Genomic DNA, 13,362 nt, shown 5'->3' with positions numbered 1-13,362 from the left:
GATATGGGGCTAGAGTAAATTAAAGAAATTTAATGGAAGCAACTCCTCAGAGGCTTTGATCTGTGAAGTGTCTAACAGCTAGAGATTCTCCTGAAAACTGGTACTGAAAATTAATGACAAAAGGGAAAAGGGGAAAAGGGGACTTTTTTATTATTATTATTTTTGGAAGCTTCTGCATCCATTTAATAGTGTATGTGAAAGGAAAGCTGGGTCACTGTCTACAGTAAACTGTTTGTAGCCTCTGCTTAAGACAGAAAGACAAAGAAATGGCTTTATGATCATTTCCTTTCTTGTGTGAAAAGCAGATCTATGTGGGAAAACAATGTCCTCCTGATTCCTCTAATGGGCTGTCTTCTGTAACAATGCATAATCCCTGTCTCCTACTTTGTCTTCTTTTAGTTACACCAAGGGAGAGCTAGATATTTCATACATTACCTCGAGAATCATTGGTAAGTACTGCTGCTGGGATAAATAGAACTTGTAGTACCTTGGGGTTCAGAAGTTTATAACCATGTTATGGTGCATGCTCACCTTGCCTTCTTCTTACCCTTCTAGTGATGTCTTTTCCGGCTGAAGGTGTTGAACTGGGGTTCAGGAACCACATTGAAGACGTACGGACATTTTTGGATTCCAGACATCCTGACCACTACACAGTCTTCAACTTGTCACCTAAGTATTATCGCAGTGCCAAGTTTCACAACAGGGTGAGTGTCTTCCAAGAGTTTTTGTGAAACGGGGCAGAAGATCCTGCTTCTGTCTCTCCTTTGTGTGGCAGAAAGTACTGAGATGGAAAAGGAATTACATAATCATTGAATGGCTTGGGTTGGAAGGGACCTTTATTATAGATGTTACTAAGTGGCCATGGTCTCTTCTGGGTTTTAGCTGATGTCTGGGGTATTAAAGAGATGGAAAGTTCAGGGCATAATGCTTCTATCAGGAATCTGTGAGAGTGACGCTGCCCTGAGTTGAGCCTGTGCTGCTCTTGACTCCGACATAGTTGCCAGAAGCTGCTGCAAAGAAATAAGGAGTAAGCCCTTTAGTTTTTCATGCACTTAGAGAGGTGAGCTTCAGAAAGAATTAAAGCACAGACTCAAGCATATGATGTGGGTGTGCAAGACTTCAATGTGGTCTGAGCCCCAGTGATCACTACCAAGAATCCTAATAAATAGCAAATTGCTGGCAGTGCCTTGAGCGTGGAATACAGATAGCTGTGGGTTATCGTATAGGATTATCTGAGAGGTGATGAGGAATTAATAGGAATTATAAAGAAGGTCTAACAAAGATCCTAACAGAAGTGCTTTAAAAGAAATTATCAGTAAAAGGACTTAGATAATTTTCACGTTGAAGGATCCTTCAGTGGTGTTGTAATCAAGCAGAAGCACTGAGGAGGCAAAGCACAGGACTAGAAACTGTATCTAAGGTACTTTTTGGCTCTTCCACTAGTGTATAATTTTAAAAAAACACCTCCAGTCTCTGTCCCAGTTTCCTTCTCTAAAACCAGAATGGCATACAGGAGCAGTTCAAGGCTCTGGTTCATTAATGGCTTTTGGAGGATAGCTCTTCAAGACGCTGCTGCTGAAATGCAAGGTTAGATCTAATCTTCTAAAAAAAAATCCTGTTCTTTTCCTCTCCCCCAAGGGAGTGATGATTTTCTTATTTCTTATTTTTTGTGAACTTCGACTGGAAAGGCAACAGTAGTTGCCAGACGTAACCCTCTGTCAGGGTAAGAGAATCTCATGCTGTGTATAAGCCTCATTCCATTTTCCCTTGAGCTGTAGCTGAATCTATCCTCAGCAATTGCTCTGCCCACCAGTAACCACTCACTTATACTTGAAGCAAATTTCTCTGTAGCAATCGGTAAGCAGCCATGACTTCAGCTATGAGTAAATGAACAGGAAAGACTAATTAAAAAATATCAAAGGCTCTGAATCTTCAGTCTTACTTGGGTTTGGTGCATCACTGTTGCTGTTGGTGGGAAGAGGAAGACAGATCTACTTTTGATAGCCTAGCATTAAACCCGTTGGTATATTGCTTGACCTGACCATAAGACCTTCATCCCCTGCAATTTGTCTCCTACCATACCTTGACAGATGACTTTGTAGGTCACTCTCGAAGCATGAGTAGGTGCTTTGTAGGCTATTGCCTTGACACACACACAAAGAAAATGATACATCTCTTTATTGAAAGATGGTACTTTCAGGTTATGGGCTAGGAAATACTGACTCCAAGTATTCTTCAGGAAAATTAAATGTGCAGAACAGAATACATGAGATGAGACAATTGTAAATATGAGGTTGAACTTAACCTGTAGTGGGGAAAAAAATACTAATGGGCTATCAAGGAAATGAAATCACATGAAAAGTATTCTCTGCTTTGGGTAAGGATACCAGATGAGCTGAAGTTTTGAGAGGCACTTGTTCTTTGAAGTGAATGGCTTCTTAATTCCTGTCTTCTTTAGAGCTGCTCTTTTCAAGATCACAGAGGACAGAGAGTGACAGAGGAGGGAGATGACATTAGTGTCCTGCCAGCCCATTTTCCTGCCCCTGTGTGGCTGTGTGGGGCTCGAAGCCCCAAGTGCCCAGTCTAGTGAGGAGAGGAGGCAATGTGAGCAGTAAAAGCTACTGCTCAAGTCCAGTCGTGCTCTGCTTTTCTCCCTGCCTCGTCACCCCAGCAGGAGGGGAGAGTTCACATCTGCTCGAGAAAATGTGAGCAGTTTGAAAACATATAACTCAAATATAGCATTAAACAAAACCAAACTTCAAAGTCCCTGTAGGGTCACGTTCTTGGCCGTTACTACCCTACTGCTAGAGGAAAAACAAGCACTGGCTGCATATTTCCAAAGCTCTAGAAGAATTCCTGTTCCTTTTCTGTAAGGCTGCCTTTTGTGAGGGGTGTTGAGGTTATATCTGAAATAAATGAAATGCTACTTCCCATGTATTTAATTTCCTAATTGCGAGCCAGCAGAAAGATGTGTAATTATAGACAAAGTAAATATATAATTATGGACTGTGGGAAATGTGTATTATTTACTTTGTAAGTGATAATGGCTTTTCCAGATGCTTGACAGTGTGTTGTCCTAAGACCTATTCAGAGATTCATCAGTGCAAAGGTCGCTGGTCATATTAATTCTAGCAGCCTCTTGTAATCTGCATTGTGGTTTGGTGCTCTAATTGCAAGTGGATCTTGTACCTCTAGAAGCCTGGTGCAAAAGTACTGGGGGTTGGAAGGAGAAGGCTTGCCTGATAATAGAAAAATAATTGACAGGCACCTCTATCTCACTTATGGCATCAGCATTCTGGGTCTATTAAAGAATTGAATGAATGTTTGTGAACTCTAGTTCAGAACTTACAATGGTCCTGTGCTTTCAGCAAAGCAAACGCTGTCAGGTCTGTGGAACAGAAAGCTGATGGGGGCCATTCCTGCATGGGAGCTACCACACAGTGAGCCTTTGGTTGTTCTGTCCCCCTTCCTGAAAAGCCGCAGAAGAGGTATAGGCAAGAGAATCAATGATGTGCTGGGCAGGATTCGTGCTTCTGCTATCAGCTGTCGTGCAGGTGTACATATGTAAGAGAGAATCTTAAATGCATCTTTTATGAATCCCGGAGCATTGCCTTTCTCTGAGAGATGACACGGTCAGGTATGAAAATGGTACGGCCATTTAAGAACACCTGGTCAAACAATCTCCTTCCTGCCCCTGGTTTTCATTAAACAGAACCCAAATCTCAGCTGAGAGAAAAGCAATCATTTGTCTAATGACAAATGTTTTTCCTTTAAATTTCTTTTAGCCAGAAATGACGTTTAAAAAAAGACATTTCAATTAAAAACAAATAAAACTGAGATGTCTGTAGAAGGCTATTTGATGTGCTGTTTGAGACTGTGAAAACTCTTTTTGAGATGTCGTGACTCAGAACTAGTATGCTGATGAATAGTAACCAGGCATACTTTAGGATTTGTGGGTTTTCAACTCTAAGAAGTCATTCATTTTTTCTGGCTCATATCTTAACTATGCTTACTCAGATAGGATTTTTTTTTTTTGAACAGAAGTTTCCCTTTCATCAATCTAATATCTGTCAAATGGGGCTTGAAAATCCTATTACACAAAACGACTGAGAATAACAGATGTTCAGTATCCTTTGAAAATCAGAGCCGTGGTTTTTGGGGACAACTTGTACAAAGATTTTTTGACAGAAATCAATGTGCAGCTGCGAGACTGGAGTGCTATGGAAGGCCACTCAAGATAATCTGGCTTGGAATGCAATTAAAAAATAAAAACGTATCATCAATGAAAAGACATCAAAATCTTGTTATTCAATTGAGGGTTCCTTTTTGTTTGTACGTTCATAATTCATGAACGCCGGGGATCAGAATTACACATCAGAGAGGGAGTAGGTTTCAAGCACGTAACTCTAGGTTGCAAAGGAGAAGTATGTTTCTTGGCAGAAAGCGTTTGTAAAAGCACGCCCTGCCTAATGCTCTTATGAAGCCAGCTTTTGTTCACTGTGCAATTCCTGCAGGTATCCGAATGTAGCTGGCCAGTACGACAAGCGCCCAGCCTGCACAACCTCTATGCTGTCTGTAAGAACATGCACAACTGGCTACAGCAGAACCCCAAGAACGTGTGTGTCATCCACTGCATGGTGAGTAGGGCAGAATGTGAGCAGATTTTCAGACCCGTGAGTCTTATGTCACACTGCCTGTTGCACATCTAGAGTCTGTCTACAAGGATGGTGACAATTTCTTATAAATAAATAAATAAATAAAAGAAATGTGGTAAAACCAGCCCCCTAGAAAGGGGCTTTATTTGCAGCTCCACAGCTAACCTGGGAGACCTAGCACTGAACATGGAGCAATGCAAGGTCAGAGAAGTTGCAATTGTTCCAGCAGTGAACTATGAGCCAGTGATGGCTTGAACTTCTCTCAAGAACTGACTGTAAGGATCGTCAGCCCTCTGTTGCTTTGTGTTTAATTGTGTGTAGTCATAGGGCTAAACCCAGCTCTAGACTGAGGGTTGCTGATGGAAGTGCAGGAGCAAACATGTCTTTGGGAATTCTGTTTAACTGTAAAACTGAGGTTGTCAGTCTCTTGCGATGGTTGCTGTCAGACCTGGCTGAAGACATCCAGTTGCCTTCTGCCCCTCGTGGTGCACCACAGCCAGCTGGGCTGCTGAATCCCCCTTAAGGGTTGTTCAGGACCGGGTAACACGTAGATCTGATGCATGAGGGTGCTGTCATTCTGTATGACTAGCTTGTAATTTACCCCAGCCAACCTTTTATGTTGACAGTAATGCCCAAGAGGAGAGTTCTGTTTTGCTCCTGGAGCCTAAATTAAATCCAGGAGGCTGTCAGTTTTCATCAGTGTAAACTTGGGAGGAACTGGGGAAATGACTGATCCCAAACTGCGTAAACCTTACGTACGAGTCTGTCAGTTCCTGCCTCATGTAGTGCAGCCAGCGGCTCCAGGATACAGGTTTGTCTCAAACAGAGACTAAGATGCACTTGTTGCCTCCGGTCCTGGAAATTCAGCCCAAGAATCAAATTCCTTTACTGTCCTTTGGGCAATGAATGTCAGGGTAATGCTGTAAAAGATGGTGAGTCCTTCTGAATACTTTCTGCTGAGTCTGGAGAAGCCTACTTAGCCCATGTGAAACTGGGAGATCTTTTCAGAGGCAATAGGCAAAGGCTGAACTTGAAGAGGCAAATAGGCTGTTAACCTTGAGTAGATCTTGGGCCTGGGTCAGGAATGGGATGGCAAATCCTACAGCTGGAGACAAAACATGTTTCTGGGCATTGAAGCCAAATATGAGCCGTCCTCGGCTTTGGCTGCTTTTTGGATGTCAGCTTTGATCCAGGCCACTGCAGCTCACTGAAGTCCTAGGCATTAAACAAAAGGCACAGGACTGGAAATTCCTTGTCATCATGCAATTCATTACTAGGCTTTCTGCAGAAATTATTTTAGGTGACTTAGGGAACAGTGGAGAGTGTTCTACCGAAAATAAAGGACGTCTCTGATACTTTTTCATTTCTTCCTCCCACCCTGCTCTAATTAACAGGATGGCCGTGCAGCCTCAGCAGTTCTGGTCAGCGCGATGTTCTGTTTCTGTCACCTCTTCTCTAATCCAGGCCCTGCTGTGCAGCTGCTGAACACAAAGAGACCTGGAATCGTACTGTGGCCATCTCACAGGAGGTAGAGTATAGTGGCTAAATGCCATGCAGGAGCTATTTTCCTCGCACTAAACACTGCACGAGTATCCTTGTGCATTTTGTCAAGGTGTGCCCGGCCCCTAGGCTGAGATATGCATTGTTATCACTTTGTTCCCTGGGAAAAATAAATAAATTAATTAAATATGTGGTAAAGTAGTGATGAGGCACTGGAGCAGATTTTCCAGGGCATCTGTGGGATCTCTGTCCTCAGAGATCCTTGGCTGGGTATCACCCTGAGCAGCATAATCCAGCTCTGGGGTTAAATGCTACATTAAAGTTAGTTCTGCTTTGAACAAATACCTTCAGAGGTCTCTTCCAACCTGAGTTATTGTCTGATTTTATGAAATAATGCATGTGAGCTGAAGGGTATGCATGCCACATACCCCATTTTCTCCACCCAAACCAGCCTCAAGGTGCTGGCAGGAGGCAACAGACTGAAAATCCAGGGTTCCTGTTGCAGCATGAGCAGTACTCATGCATTAGTTGTGTAACTTAGTTTTGACAGGTCTTAACTGATGTTTATGGCCACTTCCATTTCACTCACATTGATGTAATAGTAATGGAGGAATAAATGTTCCAAACCCTTTGTGCTCTAGCTCGGGAAAGCTGACAAGTCTGTAGTTAACAGGACCTTGGTGAATTCCCCTCCCTGTGTCAGCCTCATCCTTGCAGGAGGTTACACTGTAAAAATATCTTGTTTATGATTTCCATTAAGCAGAGGCAGAAGTGCCTGTCAGAGCAAAGGGAAGATGCAGTGTTATGTATGTGGTAATAACAATCCTTTGGTACCTGACTAACAAAGTACTTCATCTGGTATGTGCGTGTAAAATAGAAGGCGAACTTCTACTGGTAAAGCAGGAAAACCATTGCTCTGCACCTTCTCTCCTAAAAGGTGCAGAGAAGTGACCTTCAGCTTGGAGCTAGAGGGTAATTTCCTTCCCCTTGGGCTGTAGTTCTTGTAATCAAACACAAATGGGAGCATAAATTCTGTGCCAGCTGCAAACCTGCTGGAGTATACGGAAACTCCCACGCTGCGACTGTGGAAGAGCTGCACTTTTAGTGGATATCAGGGTAGACTTCAAGTACAAAACAAAAATTGTTTGCCTGGGATGGGGATTTCAGTAACGGCTTTCTCTGCCTGCAGGTACATCGGATACATTTGCGACCTAATAGCAGACAAGCCCATCATTCCTCACTGCAAACCACTTACTATCAAGTCAGTCACCCTCAGTCCAGTCCCCTGTTTCAACAAGCAAAGGAACGGGTGCCGGCCCTTCTGCGACATCCTCAGCGGAGAAACCAGAATCCTCACCACGTCCCAGGAGTATGAAAGAATGAAGTGAGTTGCTCTGATCTCCTACCACCCTTAGGAGTTTAGCGCAAGGAGGCTTTGGTTTTGCTGTAAGGTACCTGAAGTCTGTGCTGCAGTCGCTGTCAGACTGCCTGATAATCGTGGAGTGCAGGTAATTAGTTGAAGGTTGGTGCCTCGTGTTGAAATTAACTTCCAACTGACTGGCAGTTTACATGCAGTGGGATATCTGCACTGAGATGGTTCAGGGCTATGCTGGCTTCCCCAGTGAAGTGTTTGTTTCACCTAAACCTAACGTTAAGGAGAGTGCTGAACGTAGCTTCTGTTTGCTCGGCCTGAACGAGATGATAGCTGTATGTTGATGTGCTTTTTGGGTGGTAATGATGTTATGGAAGGGAGCTTAACTGTGGATTTCCTTCTCATCCCCTCAAAGAGAATACCGTGTGCAAGAAGGGAAAGTCCTAATTCCACTGGGAGCCACTGTCCATGGAGATGTTGTTGTTTCTGTCTACCACATGAGGTCAACCATTGGGGGACGCCTTCAAGCAAAAGTAGGAGTTTAACTTCTCTTGCATGGTAGAAGCAAAGTAGCTAAGAGGGGGCTAAGGATGGGGCCTAAGAATGCATGTGGCACTCATGATGTAGAAAGTTTTCCGAGCATAGACAGAAAACCCAAATTTGATTGTTTCCGAGTGAAAATGAAGAACAGCATTTGGAGAAGTCTGTGACGCCTCCAGTGTCTCTTTGTGGAGTCAGTGTGTACTGATGGTGTGTAGGATCCTTCCAGCTGATGCAGAAGACAGAAACAGCTCTATCAGTAACCAGCTGAGGGCAAAACACCACCAAAAATTCTAACTACTCAGCTTAAATGAGTATAACTTAATGAGCTGTCACTCCTGTATGGTAAAGGCTGTTCTAGAACAAGCAACGCAGACACCTTATTGATCATTAGGGCAAAAAGGCAATTTGTGCTGGTTGGGCAGCCGTGGGGATGGGAAAGACTGCATAAGCCAGAGGCTGGCCGGGCAGCCACCTTCCCCATAGACAAAAGACCTCTTCACACTGGCAGATCAAAGAAATGGGAGGCAATGGAAACTAGGGGGAGAGAACAGAGGAGAACCAGAGTGAGCGCACCCACAGCTCCTCCCCACAGCATAGTAGCAGTGCTGAAAGTGAAAATATTTATTGGTCTGTGCAGTTCTAGGATTTCAGATTGCCTTTAAAATGCTGTTCTCTGGCTCTTGTAATTGCAGAAGAGGAATTTGGAGATGCAGTCTGTTCGGACTAGCAAAGTTTTATTGGGTTTGCAATAACCAAATCAGTGGTTGTGATAGACAACTCACTCCATTAACCTTTGTGGCAATGAGGGTTAATTGGTTTAATCAGTGAAATAATCTGAATTGTTGTGACTTAAAGTGTGAAAAGTGATGGGAGGAAGTGGGGGGAAACAAATGTTTTCCCACCTGCTTGGAGTACCACCTCATTTGCTCCCTGCAGGCGGGTGCTGCAGATGGATCAGGCAGAACAGCTTCAGCCTGCAGCTACCAGCTGGGTGTGGTGGCTGCGTTCTCCAGTGGTCACTGTATCTCCTGATACTTTTATCTGAGATCTTAATAATTTTCCTGAAGATATGTTTGAAACCTTACTATTCAAGTTGCAGAGTGACTCATGAATGTTTCTCTTCTTAATTCATTACTGGTGCTGCTTGCGGTATAGATGACGCTTTACTGAAGCTGCTACTGCAAGTGAAACAGTCTCGTATGTTCCTGGGGTACAAACCTGTTTCTCCAATGTATTTAATAGAAATATGTCAGCTTCATTTAAGTGCTAAAATGTCAAGTAGATCCCAGAAATGAAGACAGTCCTGAATGCTGTGAAGGCGCTCCACTGTCTGGAAGCAGAAGGAAAATTTCAAGCAGATGGAAATATTGGGGTTTGAGAAAGGAAAGCTCCGCTTTCTGTAAAACAGGCAGAATGAGTTAGGTTTTGTAGCAGTTATAATTAGTCTATGTAGTAACAGGTAGTAAGGTAGCCTTAAAAGTCTGTATGTGCAGTGAACAAATATTTTAGTTCTGTCAGTTTAAGCTCTTGTTCAGTCTGGTGCTCTGTTTTCCAGATGACCAACACACAAATATTCCAAATTCAATTTCACACTGGATTCATAGCGCTGGGAACAACCACATTAAAATTCACCAAGTGAGTATTTTAAGCTGAGCATTAATCAAACCTGAAGCATAAAAGCCTTACGAAGGCTGAAGGAGAATGTTCACAGCTGAAACATGAGAGTCTGTGTGTGTGCATCTATTGAAAGACTGTATAGATTTGCAGAAACATCCTTTTCTTTTTAATTGACCAGTTCTTGTCCCCATTTAGACCTGAACTGGATGCCTGTGATTCTCCAGACAAATATCCCCAGCTCTTTCATGTCATACTGGAGATAGAAATACAATCTACTGATAGACAAACAGAATTAACTCCTCCTTGGGAGAACTTCACAACAAAAGACATCAATCCAACCATTCTTTTCTCCTCCCATCAGGAGCATCAGGACACTCTTGCTTTGGCAGGTATGAGCTGCACAGCTTTACTCACTTGATTCGCATGCTTACCAAGATGCTAAAATTTGTTTTGATTTATTTTATTTTTTTTATTTATTTATGGTGGTGTTCTGTGCTACAGGTAAATGTCCTACAGATTCACCCCCAGACAACATCAGAAACGTTGGACAGAGTGCGTTCTTCTCATCTCTCAGCTGGCAAGGTAGGCAGGCTTAGTCTTTAAAGTAAAATCTGCTTAGAATGAGATAAACAACTTTTTTTTTTCCCCCTCCCTGAAGCACAGAGGGAGGCTGAAGGATCTGACTGTAACATGCCTTTCACATTAGATCAGTGTATTGCTGGTCACACCCGTATGTTGCAATTGAGTGCAAATTAATTTCCTACAATGTCCCCTTCAAACATTGTCTGCTCGTGCTGTGTGTGACAGCCTATTGACATAGTTCTACCATCAACCTTTGCCCTAGGCATCCTTGATGCTAAAACAAAAAACTCAGCTGCTTTTTGCTCATGTTGTACTTAATATATGCGGTGCTACGAGAACGCAGCGCTGAGAGGGTGCCTGTCAGAGAGGCCATTCAATAGCGCTGAATGCCTCAAAACCCTCAGGGTGGTGCCAAACGCAGCGTTCCTCCCGTGGCCCCAGGGATATGTTCGGTAGGAACCTGGCCTAGGAGACAAAGCTAGGAAGGTGGGTTTTGTCACTGCTCCTTTTTAATGAGCCTTGTTTTGCCTGCATTTTGAAGCATGGCTGGAGATCACCATGGACGCTTGGTCCTGACCCAGAAACTTGCTCAGTTTTCCTCTGTGCCTGCTCTTCAGACTTCAGGAGAGCCAATTAACCTCCCTCTGTGTTTCCTGATCAATAAAACTGACTGCTTACAATGCAGGCCAGCAAAGACTTTAATTTAATCTTTACCATGGCAGCGTTTTGTTAGGCTTCGTTCTCAGTAGCTTTTTGTTCTACGTGTAAGCTGATTTTTATGGGAGCTTTGTGATGAAAAAACTAACAGCTACCTAATTTTATTTTTAATCGTCATTTAGATCAGAAATCTGACAAAAGTAGCTCTCACCCCACCTCAGAGGATCGAGCAGCGTTGGTGCATGAGGAAAGCGAACAGTCAGATGACGAACTCTTGTCCCTTTCCAGTCAGCACAGTAATGCCAGTGGTGACAAGCCTCACGGGACACCAAAACACAGCAAAAAGCAGCAAGAGCCTCCGGCACCACCCCCGCCTGAAGACGTTGACTTGCTGGGGCTGGATGGTAGCCCCATGAGCAAGAGTTTTCCCTCGCAGCCCGCTGCTGCCCCCTCTAACTCAGACTTGCTGAATGATTTGTTTGGGGTTGGCGGGTCAGGTTCCCAGAGTCAAAGTGGACAGCCCGCTGCTGAGGAGGTCTTTCACGTGGGGGGACCTGGATCAGTGCAGTCAACTCCTCGGCGTTCTGCAGCTTCGGCATCTCCGTCCCCGTCCCCGAGGGCAGGAGAAGGTAATGCTGGCTGTGCCCTGCGTGTGACATGGGGCACGTGCTTGAGAATGCCACCTGGGTGATCTGCTCCAGGCTGTTTGTTCCTCCTTGGGTACACTCATTTCATGAAACTAAGAGCCAGGAGGGATCCCAAGAGGCCTCCCAGCTCCTCTACTCTGATTCAGTGCATCATCACAGCCATGAACACTAAGCAGATCGCCTGGCTGGTTTCTTAAAGTCCCTGGTGGAGCTCAGCTATATGTTTGGCTGGCTTCTTACACTACAGCCACTGGAGGTCATCAGTTTTGCTCTTACTGTGTCCAGTAACACATGAGGAGAATATACATTCACTAAAAACAAGCAAAAAAACTAGCCTCTTGGGTTTTGGTTAGACCTGCAGTGCTTTGGAGTTATTTATTTATTTTAACTTCAGTGGGTCTGGAGCAATGAGGCTTGTCTTGGACTACGAAATGTGGCTACACACTTCTGCTGTTTCTGGTCATCCTGCAGACAAGATAGGCAATATGAGAATATTTTAAAAATTATTTTATTATTTTTGTTGCTCCAAAGATTGAAATCAGACTGGTGGAGGGAATGGTTGAATAGATGCTAGGAAGATGGATCTTATGGAGGGTTAAGTGAGCAGAGGAGGGCAAGTGAAAACCATGTGTAATCAAATAGTGTATGGAGTCCAGTCCAAGTTGCTCAGATTCACTGGGGGTCTCTGAAATAGGTGGTCAGTTTTGCCAAAGACAAAATGAGAGCAACTGGCCCGCTCCAACAGCAGGTCTCTGCACCGTGCTTAACTGCACAGCCCCCCTGGGTTTGGTTTCCCTAATCCTTTATCTTACAGCTTGAGAGCTGACACGTTGTCAACGCATGCATAATTCAAAGAGCACAGTATGCTTACTTTACTTTTTCTCAGCAACTAATAACTTAAAAGTATTTGCAATGCCTGCCAACTTTCTTGTACGGAAACAGTAATTTTTTTTCATTTTGTTAAGGAGGCACTGGCATGAGCGATGCTGTGGCTGACGTCTTTGGCACCTTCCAGAGGTAGTGCAGTAGTCCTTGTACATGGTTAGTGATTTTGTTTTCTCACATTTGTTTTACAGCAACTGCCTTTGATCCATTTGGAAGTAGCCCTAAGCAAGCTGGTCCAGACCTCCTGGGTTCCTTTCTTGGTTCAGCAAATGTCCCCGGTGATCCTTTCCTTCAGGCAACGAGAAGTCCTTCACCAACTGTGCACAGCGATCCCTTTCACATGGGTAAGAACGTGAGGATCTTCTGGTGTGTTTAAGTAAACGTGAAATGCTGCTTTTAAATTGTGATGGAGCCATTAAGTACAAACCAATGCTTACCATGAAATGACTGTAAACCACACAAACCCCACGAAACAGGAAAGGGCCTTTTGTCTCCAGACTTACAGCATATTCATATTTGAAGTGTGGTAGGACGAGACTTGTTTTGTTCAAGTCCTATACTTAATTAATTAAGCTATTTGTATACATGAGAAAAGAGACCATGAAGAATGTCTGCCTGCATATTCCTGTGGTTATGAGGTCTCGTTTGAACAAACTGCCATTAATTAAACTAAATAGAGCATGGCATATTAAGCCTGCTAGAGAAAACACGTGTCCTTTGGTGACTTTAGTTAAAGGTATCTGCTTTCTGTAGATCTGATACTAATCCTGGCCAAATTCCCAGTTAAATTTGACTTTCTAATTTCTAGTTTGAAGAAAATATTATTTTTCCTTTGGATTCTTTTAATCTCTTTCTTCATTTGAAATAATGTCCCTTAGCTGTCCCTTTCTCCCCCCATGCCAAA

At 43.6% G+C, this 13,362-nt stretch overlaps 1 protein-coding gene across 2 annotated transcripts in view; it reads left to right on the top strand.

Moving 5' to 3' along the window:
* Positions 1–13,362, top strand: part of DNAJC6 (DnaJ heat shock protein family (Hsp40) member C6) — a 43,574-nt gene that overhangs the window by 20,979 nt on the left and 9,233 nt on the right. For both annotated transcript variants that reach the window (XM_032191952.1, XM_032191951.1), the window contains exons 3-13: positions 400–449; positions 556–704; positions 4,515–4,637; positions 6,050–6,183; positions 7,345–7,539; positions 7,943–8,060; positions 9,626–9,705; positions 9,883–10,076; positions 10,189–10,269; positions 11,109–11,555; positions 12,650–12,802. In XM_032191952.1, coding sequence (XP_032047843.1) covers positions 400–449; positions 556–704; positions 4,515–4,637; positions 6,050–6,183; positions 7,345–7,539; positions 7,943–8,060; positions 9,626–9,705; positions 9,883–10,076; positions 10,189–10,269; positions 11,109–11,555; positions 12,650–12,802 — 1,724 coding nt within the window. The remainder of the gene's footprint in view (positions 1–399; positions 450–555; positions 705–4,514; positions 4,638–6,049; positions 6,184–7,344; positions 7,540–7,942; positions 8,061–9,625; positions 9,706–9,882; positions 10,077–10,188; positions 10,270–11,108; positions 11,556–12,649; positions 12,803–13,362) is intronic.

The sequence above is a fragment of the Aythya fuligula genome, chromosome 8, assembly GCF_009819795.1.
Source record: "Aythya fuligula isolate bAytFul2 chromosome 8, bAytFul2.pri, whole genome shotgun sequence".
Taxonomy (NCBI): Eukaryota; Metazoa; Chordata; class Aves; order Anseriformes; family Anatidae; genus Aythya; species Aythya fuligula.
Note: the sequence above shows the minus strand (reverse complement) of the source record. Positions and strands in the feature narration are given on the sequence as shown.